The sequence below is a fragment of the Morus notabilis genome, unplaced genomic scaffold, assembly GCF_000414095.1.
Source record: "Morus notabilis unplaced genomic scaffold, ASM41409v2 Scaffold848, whole genome shotgun sequence".
Classification (NCBI taxonomy): domain Eukaryota; kingdom Viridiplantae; phylum Streptophyta; class Magnoliopsida; order Rosales; family Moraceae; genus Morus; species Morus notabilis.
Window position 1 is genome coordinate 456,118 of NW_010367943.1, and position 13,862 is coordinate 469,979.

General features: G+C 34.1%; 1 protein-coding gene across 1 annotated transcript; it reads right to left on the reverse strand.

Moving 5' to 3' along the window:
- Positions 1-1,188: 1,188 nt before the first annotated feature.
- On the reverse strand, positions 1,189-10,332 carry LOC21402807. The gene is made up of 19 exons (XM_024175889.1): positions 10,147-10,332; positions 8,896-9,004; positions 8,559-8,786; positions 8,010-8,096; positions 7,782-7,871; positions 7,529-7,655; positions 7,072-7,172; positions 6,229-6,397; positions 5,940-6,061; positions 5,395-5,523; positions 5,162-5,260; positions 5,005-5,062; positions 4,848-4,923; positions 4,626-4,755; positions 4,025-4,182; positions 3,229-3,301; positions 2,926-3,120; positions 2,675-2,768; positions 1,189-2,517 (listed from the first exon to the last, which is right to left on the reverse strand). Exons 2-19 carry the CDS (start codon positions 8,968-8,970, stop codon positions 1,610-1,612), a joined length of 2,919 nt encoding a protein of 972 aa, XP_024031657.1. The 5' UTR covers positions 8,971-9,004; positions 10,147-10,332; the 3' UTR covers positions 1,189-1,609.
- Positions 10,333-13,862: the final 3,530 nt, after the last annotated feature.

Consider the following 13,862-nt stretch of genomic DNA (forward strand, 5'->3'; position numbering starts at 1 on the left):
AGATCATAGAAACCTTTCATTTCAGAGCATGCATTATTTAGTTATCCTTTATATATAACTACATATTTTACTACATATTTACATGCTAACCTCCCTCCCTTATAGCTAGCTATGATCCCCATCTTAATTAGTTTTTTTTTTATTATTATTTTTATGATTTGTTTCTTTTTTTGGCAAGAGGTGATTAATGTATGTGGAACTTGGATTAGATTGTTATTAGAAGGTGGGAGGAAAAGAACGAAAGAAAATAATAAGAAAGAAAAGTGAATCCAATTATTAATGAAATTATCTTGTGCATGAAAAGTTCACTAGGATTAAATTGTTTGTAATTTATATTTTTTGAGCTGAAATGCGTCACGCATAGCACTAATCCATTCCCACCAGTCAGCACCTTTTAGGATTAGAAAACAGACACATGACACATGTAAAAGCACTGAATCACCATATACCTTTCTCTAAAAATAATAAATAATAATAATAAAACGAAATGAAAATCACCATATACCCTAGGGCCCTCTTATTAAAATTGGAAATAATGCACCTTCCTTGAAGCATAGGCCGAGACACTAGTAATATTAAAATAAAATAAAAAATAGTGGAGATAAATCAGATGATTGAAATTATTAAAATCTCCACCAGATCAGACTTATTGAGAAACATTTTCAGCCAACTATTTTAGAAAACACGTGAGAGTGCAGAAAACGCGTTTTTTTTGTAGCAAAAACTAATATTTTGTTCTTGATCTCCAACACCAACATGCACCACTTCCCCATCCAGATCACGTGGGATCACAGCACTAATTTTATTCAGGAAAATTTTGATATTTGAAGAACTTGCTTAATCAACTATTTTCTTTTATGTCAATGTTTAAGATGACATTATTACAACTAATTAATATAATTGACACAAGTACTTATATTATTCACTGTTATGACTGCTGTTAGTGAGTTACTAGAAAAAATGAGGTAACGGTAACAAAAAAAAAAAAAAAACAATCAAATCAATTATTTTTTAGTGCTAAAAAAATAATATAACTCTTGATCTCAATTTTAGACACGTTGAATCTGTTAAGAATTGATACGACCCTCAAAATATGAAACGTTTCATCGAGTATAGGAGCTCTTTACCCTGTATTAATACATCAAAGAAAATATCAATCCGAGTCTAACAAGCATTTCGCCCCCATAATAATAGTAATTGTGTGCACTTTTCCCTTCTTGTTAGAAAACTATCGCATATCAAATCACAAGTTCTTTCTTTCTTTCTTTCTTTCTTTTTTTTTTTTTTTTTTTTTTTGTTAGGCAATAAAACCACTGTCCGACATTTCCATAACAAAATTTGAACCTGACATACGCTTCCCATCTTTTATCACACAAGCAAATAAAGAAACCGAAACAAATGAAGAAAATGAACGGTGTAAATTACTATATTAAGTTCTATAGTTTTCCTTTTCAGCAATACAGTATAAACATGTGCATATACAAGTAAATCAGTTACTGTCTATATGTTTTCAGTTTTCCTTCGGGTATAAGGTAAAAAAATTTAGTTTTGCAATTTAGGTACATCTCAGGTAAAAAATTATGGTGAAGGGAGAGAATTTTCCCGTTTCTCAATTAATAATAGGTCTACCTACATTCAATTGGCCATCTGGTCCAATTTCAACTGATCTTAAATAATCCTCTGGCACTGGAATATTCAACTCCGAGCAAACCAACTGAATTATTTTTGAAGTCACAGCACCAAACGACATCTTGTTTACAGTCACAGCAATGGCAAACCTATTCTTCACATCACAAAATCCAGTTGACCCGCCCATCCCCGAGTGCCCAAACCCGATAAACGACTTATCCTTTGCGTAGTACCTCTTAAAACCCAGTCCAAATTCCCCATCTGGCTTAGCCAAATTCCCATATTCACCCGAACCCAAGAATGCATCATGAATTCTAGGGTTCCTAAAAATCTTATCGCCACTTCGAGGATTAGATACTACAACGCTTTCTGTCGTACCAGTGTCGGTTCTATTGCTACTACTAGTCTCACCAACAAGCCTAGTGTAACTATCACTGCTTGGATTTCTGTAATGATTACCGTTCTCAGAGTCTTTGCTGTGATTTGGATTTTGTCCGTGACCATTGTTTTTGGCCTTGGAAGCAGTAGCTGGCTCCTTATTTTTGCCAGCTTTCTTCTTTGTAGGCGTCTTACCTGGGAATTTAGGGATATGGGGGTGGCTTCCGAGTGGCGGCTTGGTGTAAGAGGAATGTGGAGGTGGAACTACACCGCCGTCAGCTAGGGCTGCATAATATCGTGCAAGTGCACGTGCTGAGCAATGTCCGTTAGCAGCAGGTATGATAGCACGTCGAGTGTTAAGCATGTTGAATAAAGGAGGCAGTGCGGTCACAAGCTGGACAATCCTGTCAGGCTGGAAAGCTTCTGGAAGGCCACTACGATTGCTAATCCCAAAAAGCTTGTTTAGATCATCTGCATCCAGTGTGAGGGCTGCAAGTCGAGACTCCACACCTGAAGAGGAGCAATCAATGCATGGCAATGACGAAAATGAGAGCCCGGATTTATAATTACTACCAGTATTTTCTGCCATGCTAATATATTCTTTCTATCCAGTGAAAGAAACTATATATAGCATGTATCATAGTGAAGAACAATTTAACACACTTGCCTGGAGGAATTCCGACATATAGCTCTCCTTCAATTTGGAGGGGGTGAATGAAGGCTTCTTCAAGAATCTCCTGAAATTTTTTCCCGGACACATGCTGTTCACCATGAACTCGCAATTAGTACACTGGAAATGGTGGGGCTAATAACAGATGGAAAAGATTGTGATACCAGTAAGGCATTTAGTCTCTTCCTTACTCTGGGAACGCTAAAACGAGAGAGAAAATTATTTAAAAAAACAGCAAGCAATTAAACCTCAATAATTCCACCACATAACCAGCCAAACGATAGATAGTGGTACTTCTGTTGCTGCCCAGGTTCAGTCTCGGGCACTGAATTTGCAATACAGTTAAGACATTCATTCCAGTCAGCCAGCATTAGAGGATTTTCTCTAGTAACATCTGCCATGGCATTATGCAGACCAGATGTGTGATTAAGCACATGATGAACCTAAAAAATAAATAGATAAGTAATCAACAATCATGACAATTAAATGCATACTAATAATCTCAATGCTATTGAAATAAGTTCGTTAGGATTTAAGCAAAAGATATAGACCTTTACGAGATCTTTTCCATTTGATCTAAATTCTGGCCAGATATTTCCAACATTTTCATCAAGCTTCAATTTTCTGCAAAACAAATATAAAAAAAATACAAATATAGTTATAGATATCATATAACCATGTACAGGAACAAACTCTATTTTTTTGATGAACAATAAAAGTACATGAATTTAGTACGTAGATGAACATCTGTAAGGTCCACTCTTATAGAATATTATACAGCTCAAAATTTCACACGGTCATCAATGTTTATGCCACATCACGAATGTCAAATAAGGTTTTATTTCACAATTACTGAAATGCAATCAGAGAAGTGAAGAAACATCACATCTCATTGATCTCAATTTACGAGATCTTTTGGAAAAGTCCCTCCCCCAGGGCAAAAAAGAAGAGTGTCAATTCAAAGAATTTATTGCATTTTCCAAACTTGGGATGATTTGCATTGAATGAATGAATATAGAGAAAGAAAATCAAAAAGAGATAAATACTGAAATAGATTATAGATTATATCATTTTGGCAAAGTTTGAGAAGAATTCTGGCATTGGAGGATTTAACATGTCGCAGCATCCACATATTGACATGACACCTAGGTAATAATGCAAAGGCAAAGAACAGTCTAAAATTCCCCAAGAGTTAAAAGCACCTCTAAAGTAATTAGTTGGCACATCGATTGCATTTCTTTACGACCTAGGACATAGTGACACTGAAATAAATAGCCACAAAGACGTGAAAACTAAGTTTACATCAATGCAGACCAACCAGATTTGATAAGATAGAAATGTACATACCCATTGTCAACCAGCCAGTGCAACATTCCCGCAGTGATAGCCTTGGTTACAGAAAAAACTGGAAAGAGACTGTCAGGTTGAACTGGACGAGGATCATATTTACCGAGCACTCCAGCAACAGTGTCAATGATAACCTCTCCATCTTTGTAGGCACATACCTTAACATAATCATAAAGTATTTGATTAAAATCAAAATTCAGTGAAAATAAGCGACATATATATATAGAAAGAAACAGAGAGATACATATATATCTACAGAGAGACAGAGAGACAGAGAGAGAGAGAGATGAATAGAGAGAATTAATTACCAATCAGATAAATAAAGGAAAAAAAATAGACAATTGTCTTTTTTTTTTAAATTTAACTCGTAATTAAAGTAATATCTACCACATTTGATACTATGTAGATAAATTTGCAAGGAATTTTCCAAAGCATATCAATGACAGTGATTCGAACGGGAACTCATTAATTTTGTAATGCTCCTAGAAACAACTTTTCAAGGTGATTGCATAACACATCTTTTTGCCTTTTTTTTCCCCTGACAAGTAGTGTTAGATCTCTTCTTGCAAAATCCAACTGTAAACTTGCAATCTTATCGCACCTGGATTCCCATAATTTTTTCATTGTTTCCCAGCTCCAACAGGAGTCGCCTTATCTTTGCCTCCAAATTAGAGTGAAGAGGCGAGTCATAGATCCACTGATCATTGACCTTTGGTCCCTTCTCAATGTTTCTGATAACATCCACGGGAGTTCAGTCAGAAATATATTGAAAATTCAAACAATAAATGTGGACTAACAAGATTGAGGATTAGGACAAACTCACCCTTCCAACACGGATGCAGCAAATGGCCTCATAATGTCAAGATATACAATGCGCACATCCATTGTAGAGGAAAGACCTATTATTCATGTCACAAGAACATTGTTAGAGAGGTGATAATATATGTTACTACTCACTACTAAATTGTTCAAGTACACACCTCTAAGTAGATTAAGGACCCGTGAAAATATTACAATGTCACCAGGGAAAGCATCAATCTGAAAAAAGATGACGTTACTAGATATAGCATGAAGAAACCAGAAAATGAACAAAGAAGAGGAAAACCTGTGGACAAGAAGAGCTGGACATGAACTTACAGGATTGAAACGTTTAACCTCTCTTTGGTTGAGTTTCATCTTTTCCTGTATAACCTTCATGCCCTTGTTTCTTTGCTCAGTCAAAGCTTTAGCAGTTTCCTTTAAAGAAAAATAAATGTCAAAGTGAATTAATAAATAAATGAATGAATGGACCGAGAGAGGACTAAAAGGTAAGAGAAAAAGTATCAGGAAAGTCAAAACAAAGCATAATCACAGATGTAGGGTATACTTACAAGAGACTGCTTTGCTGAAGTTGTCGCACGAAAGAATACAGTTATCACCTCCATCGCCTGTTCCGGCACATCCAACCGCAACTTAAGTCCCATTTCCGCAAAAGCAGACAAAAGAGCCACTTGATCCCCCTGTAATAAAAGTATCAAAGGTATCATAGATTATTTAATTGTATAGGGTCATTTGATTCCATATGATAAGTAGTGAAGGAATGTTCTTTAGTTTCAGAAGTTTCAGCAGCCACTACCCCTTGCTGTTACGCAAGTCAAACCAGTAAGACCCAACTATACATATTGATTCGGTTCTAGTTACAGTAGATGTATTTAACCTAGTCCCATGTCTATGAAAAGCAGTAAAATATGTTGACCAATAAGAAAGATGCAAAGAGATAAAGGAGAAATCGTTGTCTCATGCCAAGACACCTACTCAAAGACTTAGAAAGCCAAGGTCTGAAGACCACAATCAATAAACCATCCATCAACCTACTCATCTAGAACAAAAAATAGCTTTGTTTTTACTTTAAAGATGGTAAAAATGTTGGACAAACCTCTGCAGAAGCTAAAAACATCTTCGCCAGAGCTTGTTTGAAAGAATTGGACAGCTTTTTGGTGAGCCCGAAATCAAGTAAAATTGGGCGATGTGGATGTTCCTTGCTCACAAGAAAATTACCTGTATCAAAGAACCCAAGAAACCAGTTTAAAATCGCATATTATTTTGAAAGATTAATAGAATTTTAATGAAACTAAATGTTCTGGACTAATAGTTTGATTCAATCAGATAAAAAAAAAATAGTTTGAGAAAAAGAGAATAAAGTGGAGAAGAGAAGGAGCCTTTACCGGGATGAGGGTCACCATTAAAGAATCCATCAATATAGATTTGATGGGCATATGCACGGGTGATTTCTTCAACGACCTTTTGTTTGTCAACCCCATAAGCTTCCAGAGATTCAGAGTCATTCAAACGAATGCCATCCATATACTCTAAAATGAGGAGTTTCTCTGTTGACTGTCGTTGAAAGTAACATAATTACAAAAATCTTAGATGAAAATGAAAATCTGGTATATTATATCCAAGAAAGAAAAGGAACAGAATCCATTGAAGTCATATACCAGTATAGATTAGGTAAAATGTAATATAAGCAAAACCCTCCGTCATCATGCAGATGTACCCCACCAAATGTTTAATTTGATAAGAGACTGATGCTTCAGTTATTCAACAAAGAAAATACTTAAACTTTATTAAAGCCAAAATTTGGGCCCATTTTCAGAGCAGATCTGCAGGCTTACTTTCTTCAAATGGTTTCTTAATACTTAGCATCCTCAATGACAAACAATTGCACGACATTTGTTTATAAATTTTCCCAAAAGCTTAAGCTCCTAGGATGTGGACAAACATTAAACAAATAAAAATAAAATGAAAAAAAAAATGAAATTGAAAATCCTCAAAACCTTCTGACAAACTGACATTCCGTTATAAAGTTAAATTAGCACTCTGCTATAATTAAATTCCTGTTCTGCCCCACATCTACATTCTCTTTTCTCAAAATTTGAACATTAAAGAGAAACCTAGATCAATCTCAAATTCTAAAACCACAGATTAACCCCAACTTGTCTACGTTCCAGCTCAATTATAATCTGGCTTACAACTCCTACAGTATTATTAGGTAAGGCAAATAGTACCTGAATAACCTCCGGAATCAAAACATCCACTTGATTTGTGCCCACGTTCTCATCAGATTTATTTTTGCAGCCAAGATTTTTGGACACTGTTCTAGTATTCTCTACAAAAACAAAGAAACGTAAAATGGATTGATGCTGCAAGTTGCAAACAAGCCATGGAGAAGGATGGTGTAGTCAAATTACTATTTGATACACAAGCTTTAAAGTAATGAAATAGAAGGCAGAAGGCAGAGAAGGCAGAATGAATATTGAGCTTAGTGTTTCTACCAAAAAAATATATATTGAGATTAGTGGTTTTCCTCCTATTTAGTTCTTGTTTTCTCACTAAAATCCTCTATTTTCTCTCTAATGATTCTATTCCTATCTTTCTAGTGGTTCTTATTCTCTATCTTGATTCTATTCTTCTCTCTCCTTTATCTTGGTCCTACATCACTAAGTCAGACAGAGAAAAGCATACCAGCTTCATGATTGAAGTCAAGTTCTTTGGGAGCTTCTCTGCACCATTCATCTATCATAGGATTAAAGTCATATTGAGGCTCTGCCCATGCTATCCAGTCAACTATTGACTTCGCATTCTTCAAGTCCTGTACAACAATAGTACACCCAAGTGCCAACAACAGATGATCACCAAAATAACCTTTTCATCCTAACAAAATATGGTAACCTAAATTTACTATTTCACTAACAACCATGAAGCCAAGCATGCCAACCTCTAATATAACGGTCTTGATACCATCATGTTGAACTTTAACAACCACCTCCTGACCATTCAGCAGAATCGCACAATGCACTTGTGCTATCTGCATAAACATGAATTAGCCATCAGTAACATGAATTCCCTCGGGAAAAAAAAATGCTGGGAAAGAGAACAAATGAATGCTGCTCTAAGCTAAATGATATTTATCTTTTGGTCAACTGCTACAGTCCAAGGATCTTACTGATGCGGTTGCTAAAGGAACTTCCACAAATTCTGAGAACAGTTCATCCATTGATTTCCCCAACTCTTTCTCTATACTCCGACAAACCTGTCCAAACAAATAACCAATTTAGTGAATTGAGTACCTCAAAATGATGTCTAATAGACACAAACATAGGATCGCCCTGATGCAAAATTCCAGACAAATAAGCGTAAACAACGACTTACAAAAATTTGACACCGGACCATGCTTATCAAAAGAAATTTTGGTAGTAATTCATAGACTCACTATGAATCGTCTCCCTGACAAATTTTAAAATGCCAACCACAAAATACTGGCTAACAGTTGGCATATATGCCTCAAAACGAAAAATACAATCTGAAACAGCAAGATCCATAAAATTAGGCAAGAAAACAGATTTCTCTAGGAGAACATTGAAGCCAGAAATTACAGTCCTCAGCTGACCAATAGAGATTAGAGGGACTACAGGCACTATATGTAACTAGCAAAATCATATGAATATCTCTACATTATGTGAAATTGCAAAGCTCGGATACTGGAGTAGATAACCTCTTGAAGAGGACGTGGAGGAAGAGAGTCCTGTAACTGCTTGAGAAGACTAATATAAGCCCCAGGAAGCACATCAGCACGTGTAGATAGATACTGCCCAAGCTTTACCCACAAACCTTCCAACTCTACTATCAAATTGAGGATGCGTCTCGCATTCCGCTCGTGAGCCTTTTCCCATAAAGCAGCCCTTTTAGATTTTTTTGTCAATTTCTCTCTTTGTTGTAAAGCCTTTTAGAATAAACAAAAACAAAGAAGAAAGGAGATTAGAAACAAAAGAGGTGCAATAATCTTCTATTTATAAGAGGGAAAATGAGACAGAAGCAATCCAGGAAGTTACCTTGTAATCAAAGTATACTATCAAAGCCACGGTGAAAACTTTCATGCGTCTTCTATAGATATTTCCCCACCCCATCACAGCAGCCTAGTCGGAAACGGCACAACAAAGACTACATGGAAGAAGATGCAAAAATCATACATAACAAGTCACATAAGTGGAAATTAGTAGCTATAGACAGCTTCAGCTTTTATTTTCTGAAAAAACCATCAACTAGTGTTCCTGGTGCAGCAGAATTGGGTCCTTGATTAAACAGGAAAAACTAAAAGAAAACTAAATAAACTTCAGAAAATATTATTGATTAGATTTGTAGCAAAGAAAATATAGTAGTTGAATCTATTATATAGACATCGACAAGAAAAAGAAACAAGAGAATTTGGGTCACTAGTAAATAGGTAATTAAGAAGATCAGCAACTAAAAGGAATAGGAAACTTAAAAATAAGGGAATCAATTCAGCAAACGTGACCGGTTAGGTGCATAGGCTATTAGATCCCACATCAGTTCCATAATAACAGGTTACCAATGCTAATAATTAATAAATAATAATAATTAAATAAATAACTAGCCACAAAAGTTGCTACTACATCATTGCAAATGCCTATAATAGCCCAAAAAAATATAATACATATATAACTAGTCATAAAAGTAGAAAATGATATTTACTCCTACAATGATCTTGTCTAATAGCTTAACCAGCTTAAGTTTTTTTTTTTTTTTTTTCAAATTTTTTTTTATCATAAACTGGCTTCAATAATTACAGGTTGCCAACGCACAATTAAGGCCCGTTTCTTGACAATTGATCGTATATATTCAACTATATTTCCAAAGTCAAGCTTACTAAAATCTCTAAGAAATGTTGACCTGAGTCTTCTTCTCGAGAAAATGGAAATGAAGAGAAGAAAAGTGAAAAACTGCATTAAATTACAGATATGCATTATAGAATTGTTGAAATTAATAAACTTAATACCTCTAAACTGATGATTAGCAACAATTATGACTAAAATCACTTCTGGTAATCCAATAATCAAATTGCTTCTCACAAACAAATGATCAAATTACTTCTCATAAGCAAATGAACAACAAATTGAAGCAATATTGATCCGAGCTCAAAGGAAACTCGTCAATTTGACGCATTTATAAGATTAACGCGTAAGAGGAATCGCATTCGAATTTATCGAATTTAATCTGAGACAATAGCGAAAATTAAAGGAAGAAAACGCAATTCAGGAAAAATCAAAGAACAAATTTCAAACCTGAAGTTCAATCTTCGGAAGAGAGAGAGACAGAGAGAGGAACAGAGGAGAAAAGAATTTTGGAGAAATGAACGAAGGAATTTGCACCTTCTTAAAACGATCAGAATCTGGTGTCGTTTACCTTCCAGAAGAAGAAGACTAAACAAAATAATAATAAAATAGTATTAGTATTGTCAATTACTTTTGGTTTAGGTCCGTGAATAAACTGAAGCAAGATTTTTTTTTTTTTTTTGAAGAGGACAAAAATAAAAATGTTACGCGTTTGGAAACAAAGCAAACAAGGACTTTTCTTTATTCGTTCGGATTTTTCTTTATTCGTTTGGAAAGAAAACTAATAAAGGCAAACAAGGATTTTTTTTCTTTATTTGTTTACTTTTTATTCATTGGTTTTGGGTTTTTTTTGTTTTTCACTTACGCAAGAAAAGTAAAGGTGAGGGGAATTTCGCAGAAATAGAAGGCAAGGATGAGGCAGAAGACGTTAATGTTTGGGTGGTGGAGGGAAATGTGAAGCGATAAAACGGCCTTTAGCTCACCTACTTTTACTTTTCCAAACTCCCACCGGGTCAAACTTATGAAAGTGAGTTCAACTTCCACTTCATTTCATTTTCTTAATTCCTACTAATCAATAGAAAATGTTGGAATGAAATTCGTAATGTTTCAGGCCCCGTTTATTTCATGCGTCCACCTTGATTTTTGACTTTTATAGTATGTTTGGTAGGAAAAAAAAGTAGAAGGAAGGAAGAAGGTGGAGGAATTTTGGAAGGAAAAATGAAAATATAGGTTGTTTAGTAGGAGAGAAAAGAGAAAGGAAGAGAAAATTGAGTGAAAAATAATACATGTGGGTCCTACCATTTTTTTTCTTTTCACAAGTGGGTAGAAAATGAGATGAAAAATGGGGACAACTCATTAAAGTGAGCAAAGTTACTAAATTACCCTTTTCTCCATCAACATCCAAGCAAAAAATTTAAGGGTATAAAAGTAATTTACGAGTAAGATTTTTTCTTTCCTCCTAATTTAACTTCCAATACCAAACAAGTGAAAGTAAACTCATTTTCTTTTCATCTTCTCATACCAAACAACATAAAAGAAAATCATTTTCATTTTCATCATTACTATTTTCCATCACTTTCACATTTCCTTTCTATCCTATTTTCTTTCCTTCCTACCAAACATAGCATTAGTGCTACAGGTGTTCATCACTCATGATCATGGAGATCGTAGTAAAGATCTAAGGCTTAAATTTTCTGATGTGCATGATCATCTACTAGAGGCAAGCACGGAGCATACTAGTTAAGAAAAGAACAGTTATGATATAAGGAATGGAACTTAGAATTTCAGAGAGGAAGAAAAAGGGAATTTAGAAACTCATACTTTTATTGCTGGCCAAACTCTTTACAAAGTTCTCTTAGTTTGAGGACTTTTGTCTCAACAAGAGAAATTTGAGTTTTATTACAGTAAAAAACTCTCATAAACAATCACATCTAACTTTTTTACTATAGCAAAAAGACTCATATAAAATTACATCTCAACTCGAATTAACGAACTAAACGAACCCTTATTAAACTCTGCTATAGTTTTAAACAGAATATTCAAAGGAGTTTTTTTTCTAAAAATTCTTATTTTGTGGTTTTGATCGAAAGTTTTTCTAGAGAGTTGAAACACTTTATGAATAATAAAAGAAAGCTTTAGGTGTTATGAGCTAAGAAAGTAATTTTTATGTACCTCTTTCAAACAAAATAATCTTATTTTAACATTCTATCAGTTTTCAAAAATTAAACAAAAGAGTGATTTTTTAGGCTCTAATAAAACTACGCATTTATTAACGTCGGTCTGGAAGAAAAAAGAAAAGATATTTAAAGGAAGTGTGATGGTTGAAGTTCTGTTGGGCTCTTAGTAGAGGTTTAAATCGGCCGAGTAGGATAGGGTTGAGCCGAAAAATTGAGCCTACCCGACCAGTGCGGGTTGAGAAAATTTTGGGCCGCAACACTCTCTTAAGTCTACAAACCCGCAACCTTTCGGGTGACCTCGGGTAGGATCGAGTTGGTAAAAACTAATTTTAATTTAAGAGGCTCTTATATGCAACTAAATGATAAAATACTATTATAGTAAATGAGCAATAAATGATATATGCAAATACTATTGTAGTAAATAATTACGCAACAAAATTGCGGCATAATACAAGGTGAAGAATTAAAACACTCACTTTAAAGTTAAACACTTCCAATATAAATAAAAAATGTCCTAATTCAACAACTATGGCATACAAGCATTTTTTACACAAACCGTGAATCCAAAACATAAATAAGTTAACAGTTTAAAAGTATAAAGTCCATAAACTTATGAAAGTAAGAATTTGAAGTGTTGGACATTGTTTTACCTACTTTGAACATGTTCGGCCGGGTAGGGTTACCTCAGGTTCATGTAACCCCACCCCGCGCCCCTACCCGCGCAGTGCAGGTTAGGCATAATTAAAACCAAAAATTAAATAAAAAATTAGAAACCCGTGATTTTTGAGTAGGGTCGGCTCGGCTCGGCCGGGTTCGGGGTGATTTCTTACAGCCCTAGCTCTCAGCCCAAAGATTAGGGATTATTCTTTTGTAATAAAACTCAGAAAAATTTTGAACTCAAGTTATAATTTTATTTAAGTTTATGTTCTTTTATAAAATTTAAGTGTGAACTAAAATTTGAACTCGAGTTTAGGGCTAAATTCGAGTTCAAGTTTTCCCTTCAACTCAAGTTCAGAAACTCGAACTCAAATTAATGAACAATATTTTTTCTATTTTTAAAAATGTCATAACTTTTTCGTTTTAATTCTGATTGAGATGATTTTTTTTTCTATGCATTCACAACGAAAATACGAATAAAACTCCACCCATATACACTATTAAAATTTTTCATCACCATTGAGTTTTTTTAAAATACTATCTAAATACAAATTTAAGTTTTGACTAACTCAAACACAAACTCAAAAAGATTCTCAATTTAAATCATAACTCAAATGTGCACATAGAAACACAAACTCAACTTACAACTTCAACTCAAGTTATAACTCAAACTCAACTCAAAATCATCACTCAAATCACCTTAACTCAAAATTATAAAAAAACAACCCCAAGTTTTCTACGTGATCAAATTTAATGTTAGTACTTTTTTATTCCTTTAAAAACATGACAAATACTTTTTTATATTAATCAAAAGTCAGGACATATATATTATTCTAAAATATTTAGGAAATATTTTAAAGTTTTTTCCTCTTTTTAATAGATAATAGACAGATATGACGTTGAGATAAATTAAAATTAGTAATAAGTTCATTGTCTTGGTGCTCTCCCTCTCTCTTCTAGCTAAGCCATGAGTAATTTTGGTTGCATACCTTGTATATATGTTTAAAGAATGGAGAGCATTACAAATAATTTTTTTTTTGTAGGATGTTATTTCATATTCGTTTAGTAGGAAGCTGGGGAGTTGAAAGAACATATATTAATTATTTGTCTAATTACCATATTGCATGTTTTATATCTGCTTTTTTAAATCAAAGATTGAACATAGCAAAAAGTTTGGTTTTGTCCAGTAATGTTGATGATGGAAGAGTTTGGTTTTGTTTTTTTCTTGGTTTTTTTTTTTTTTCAGGTTTGTGGTTTTTTTTTTTTAAAAAAAAATTCTCTTTTTGAGGGTGTTTTGGTCTTCTCGCTAAAAAAAGAGCACATGACGACTTT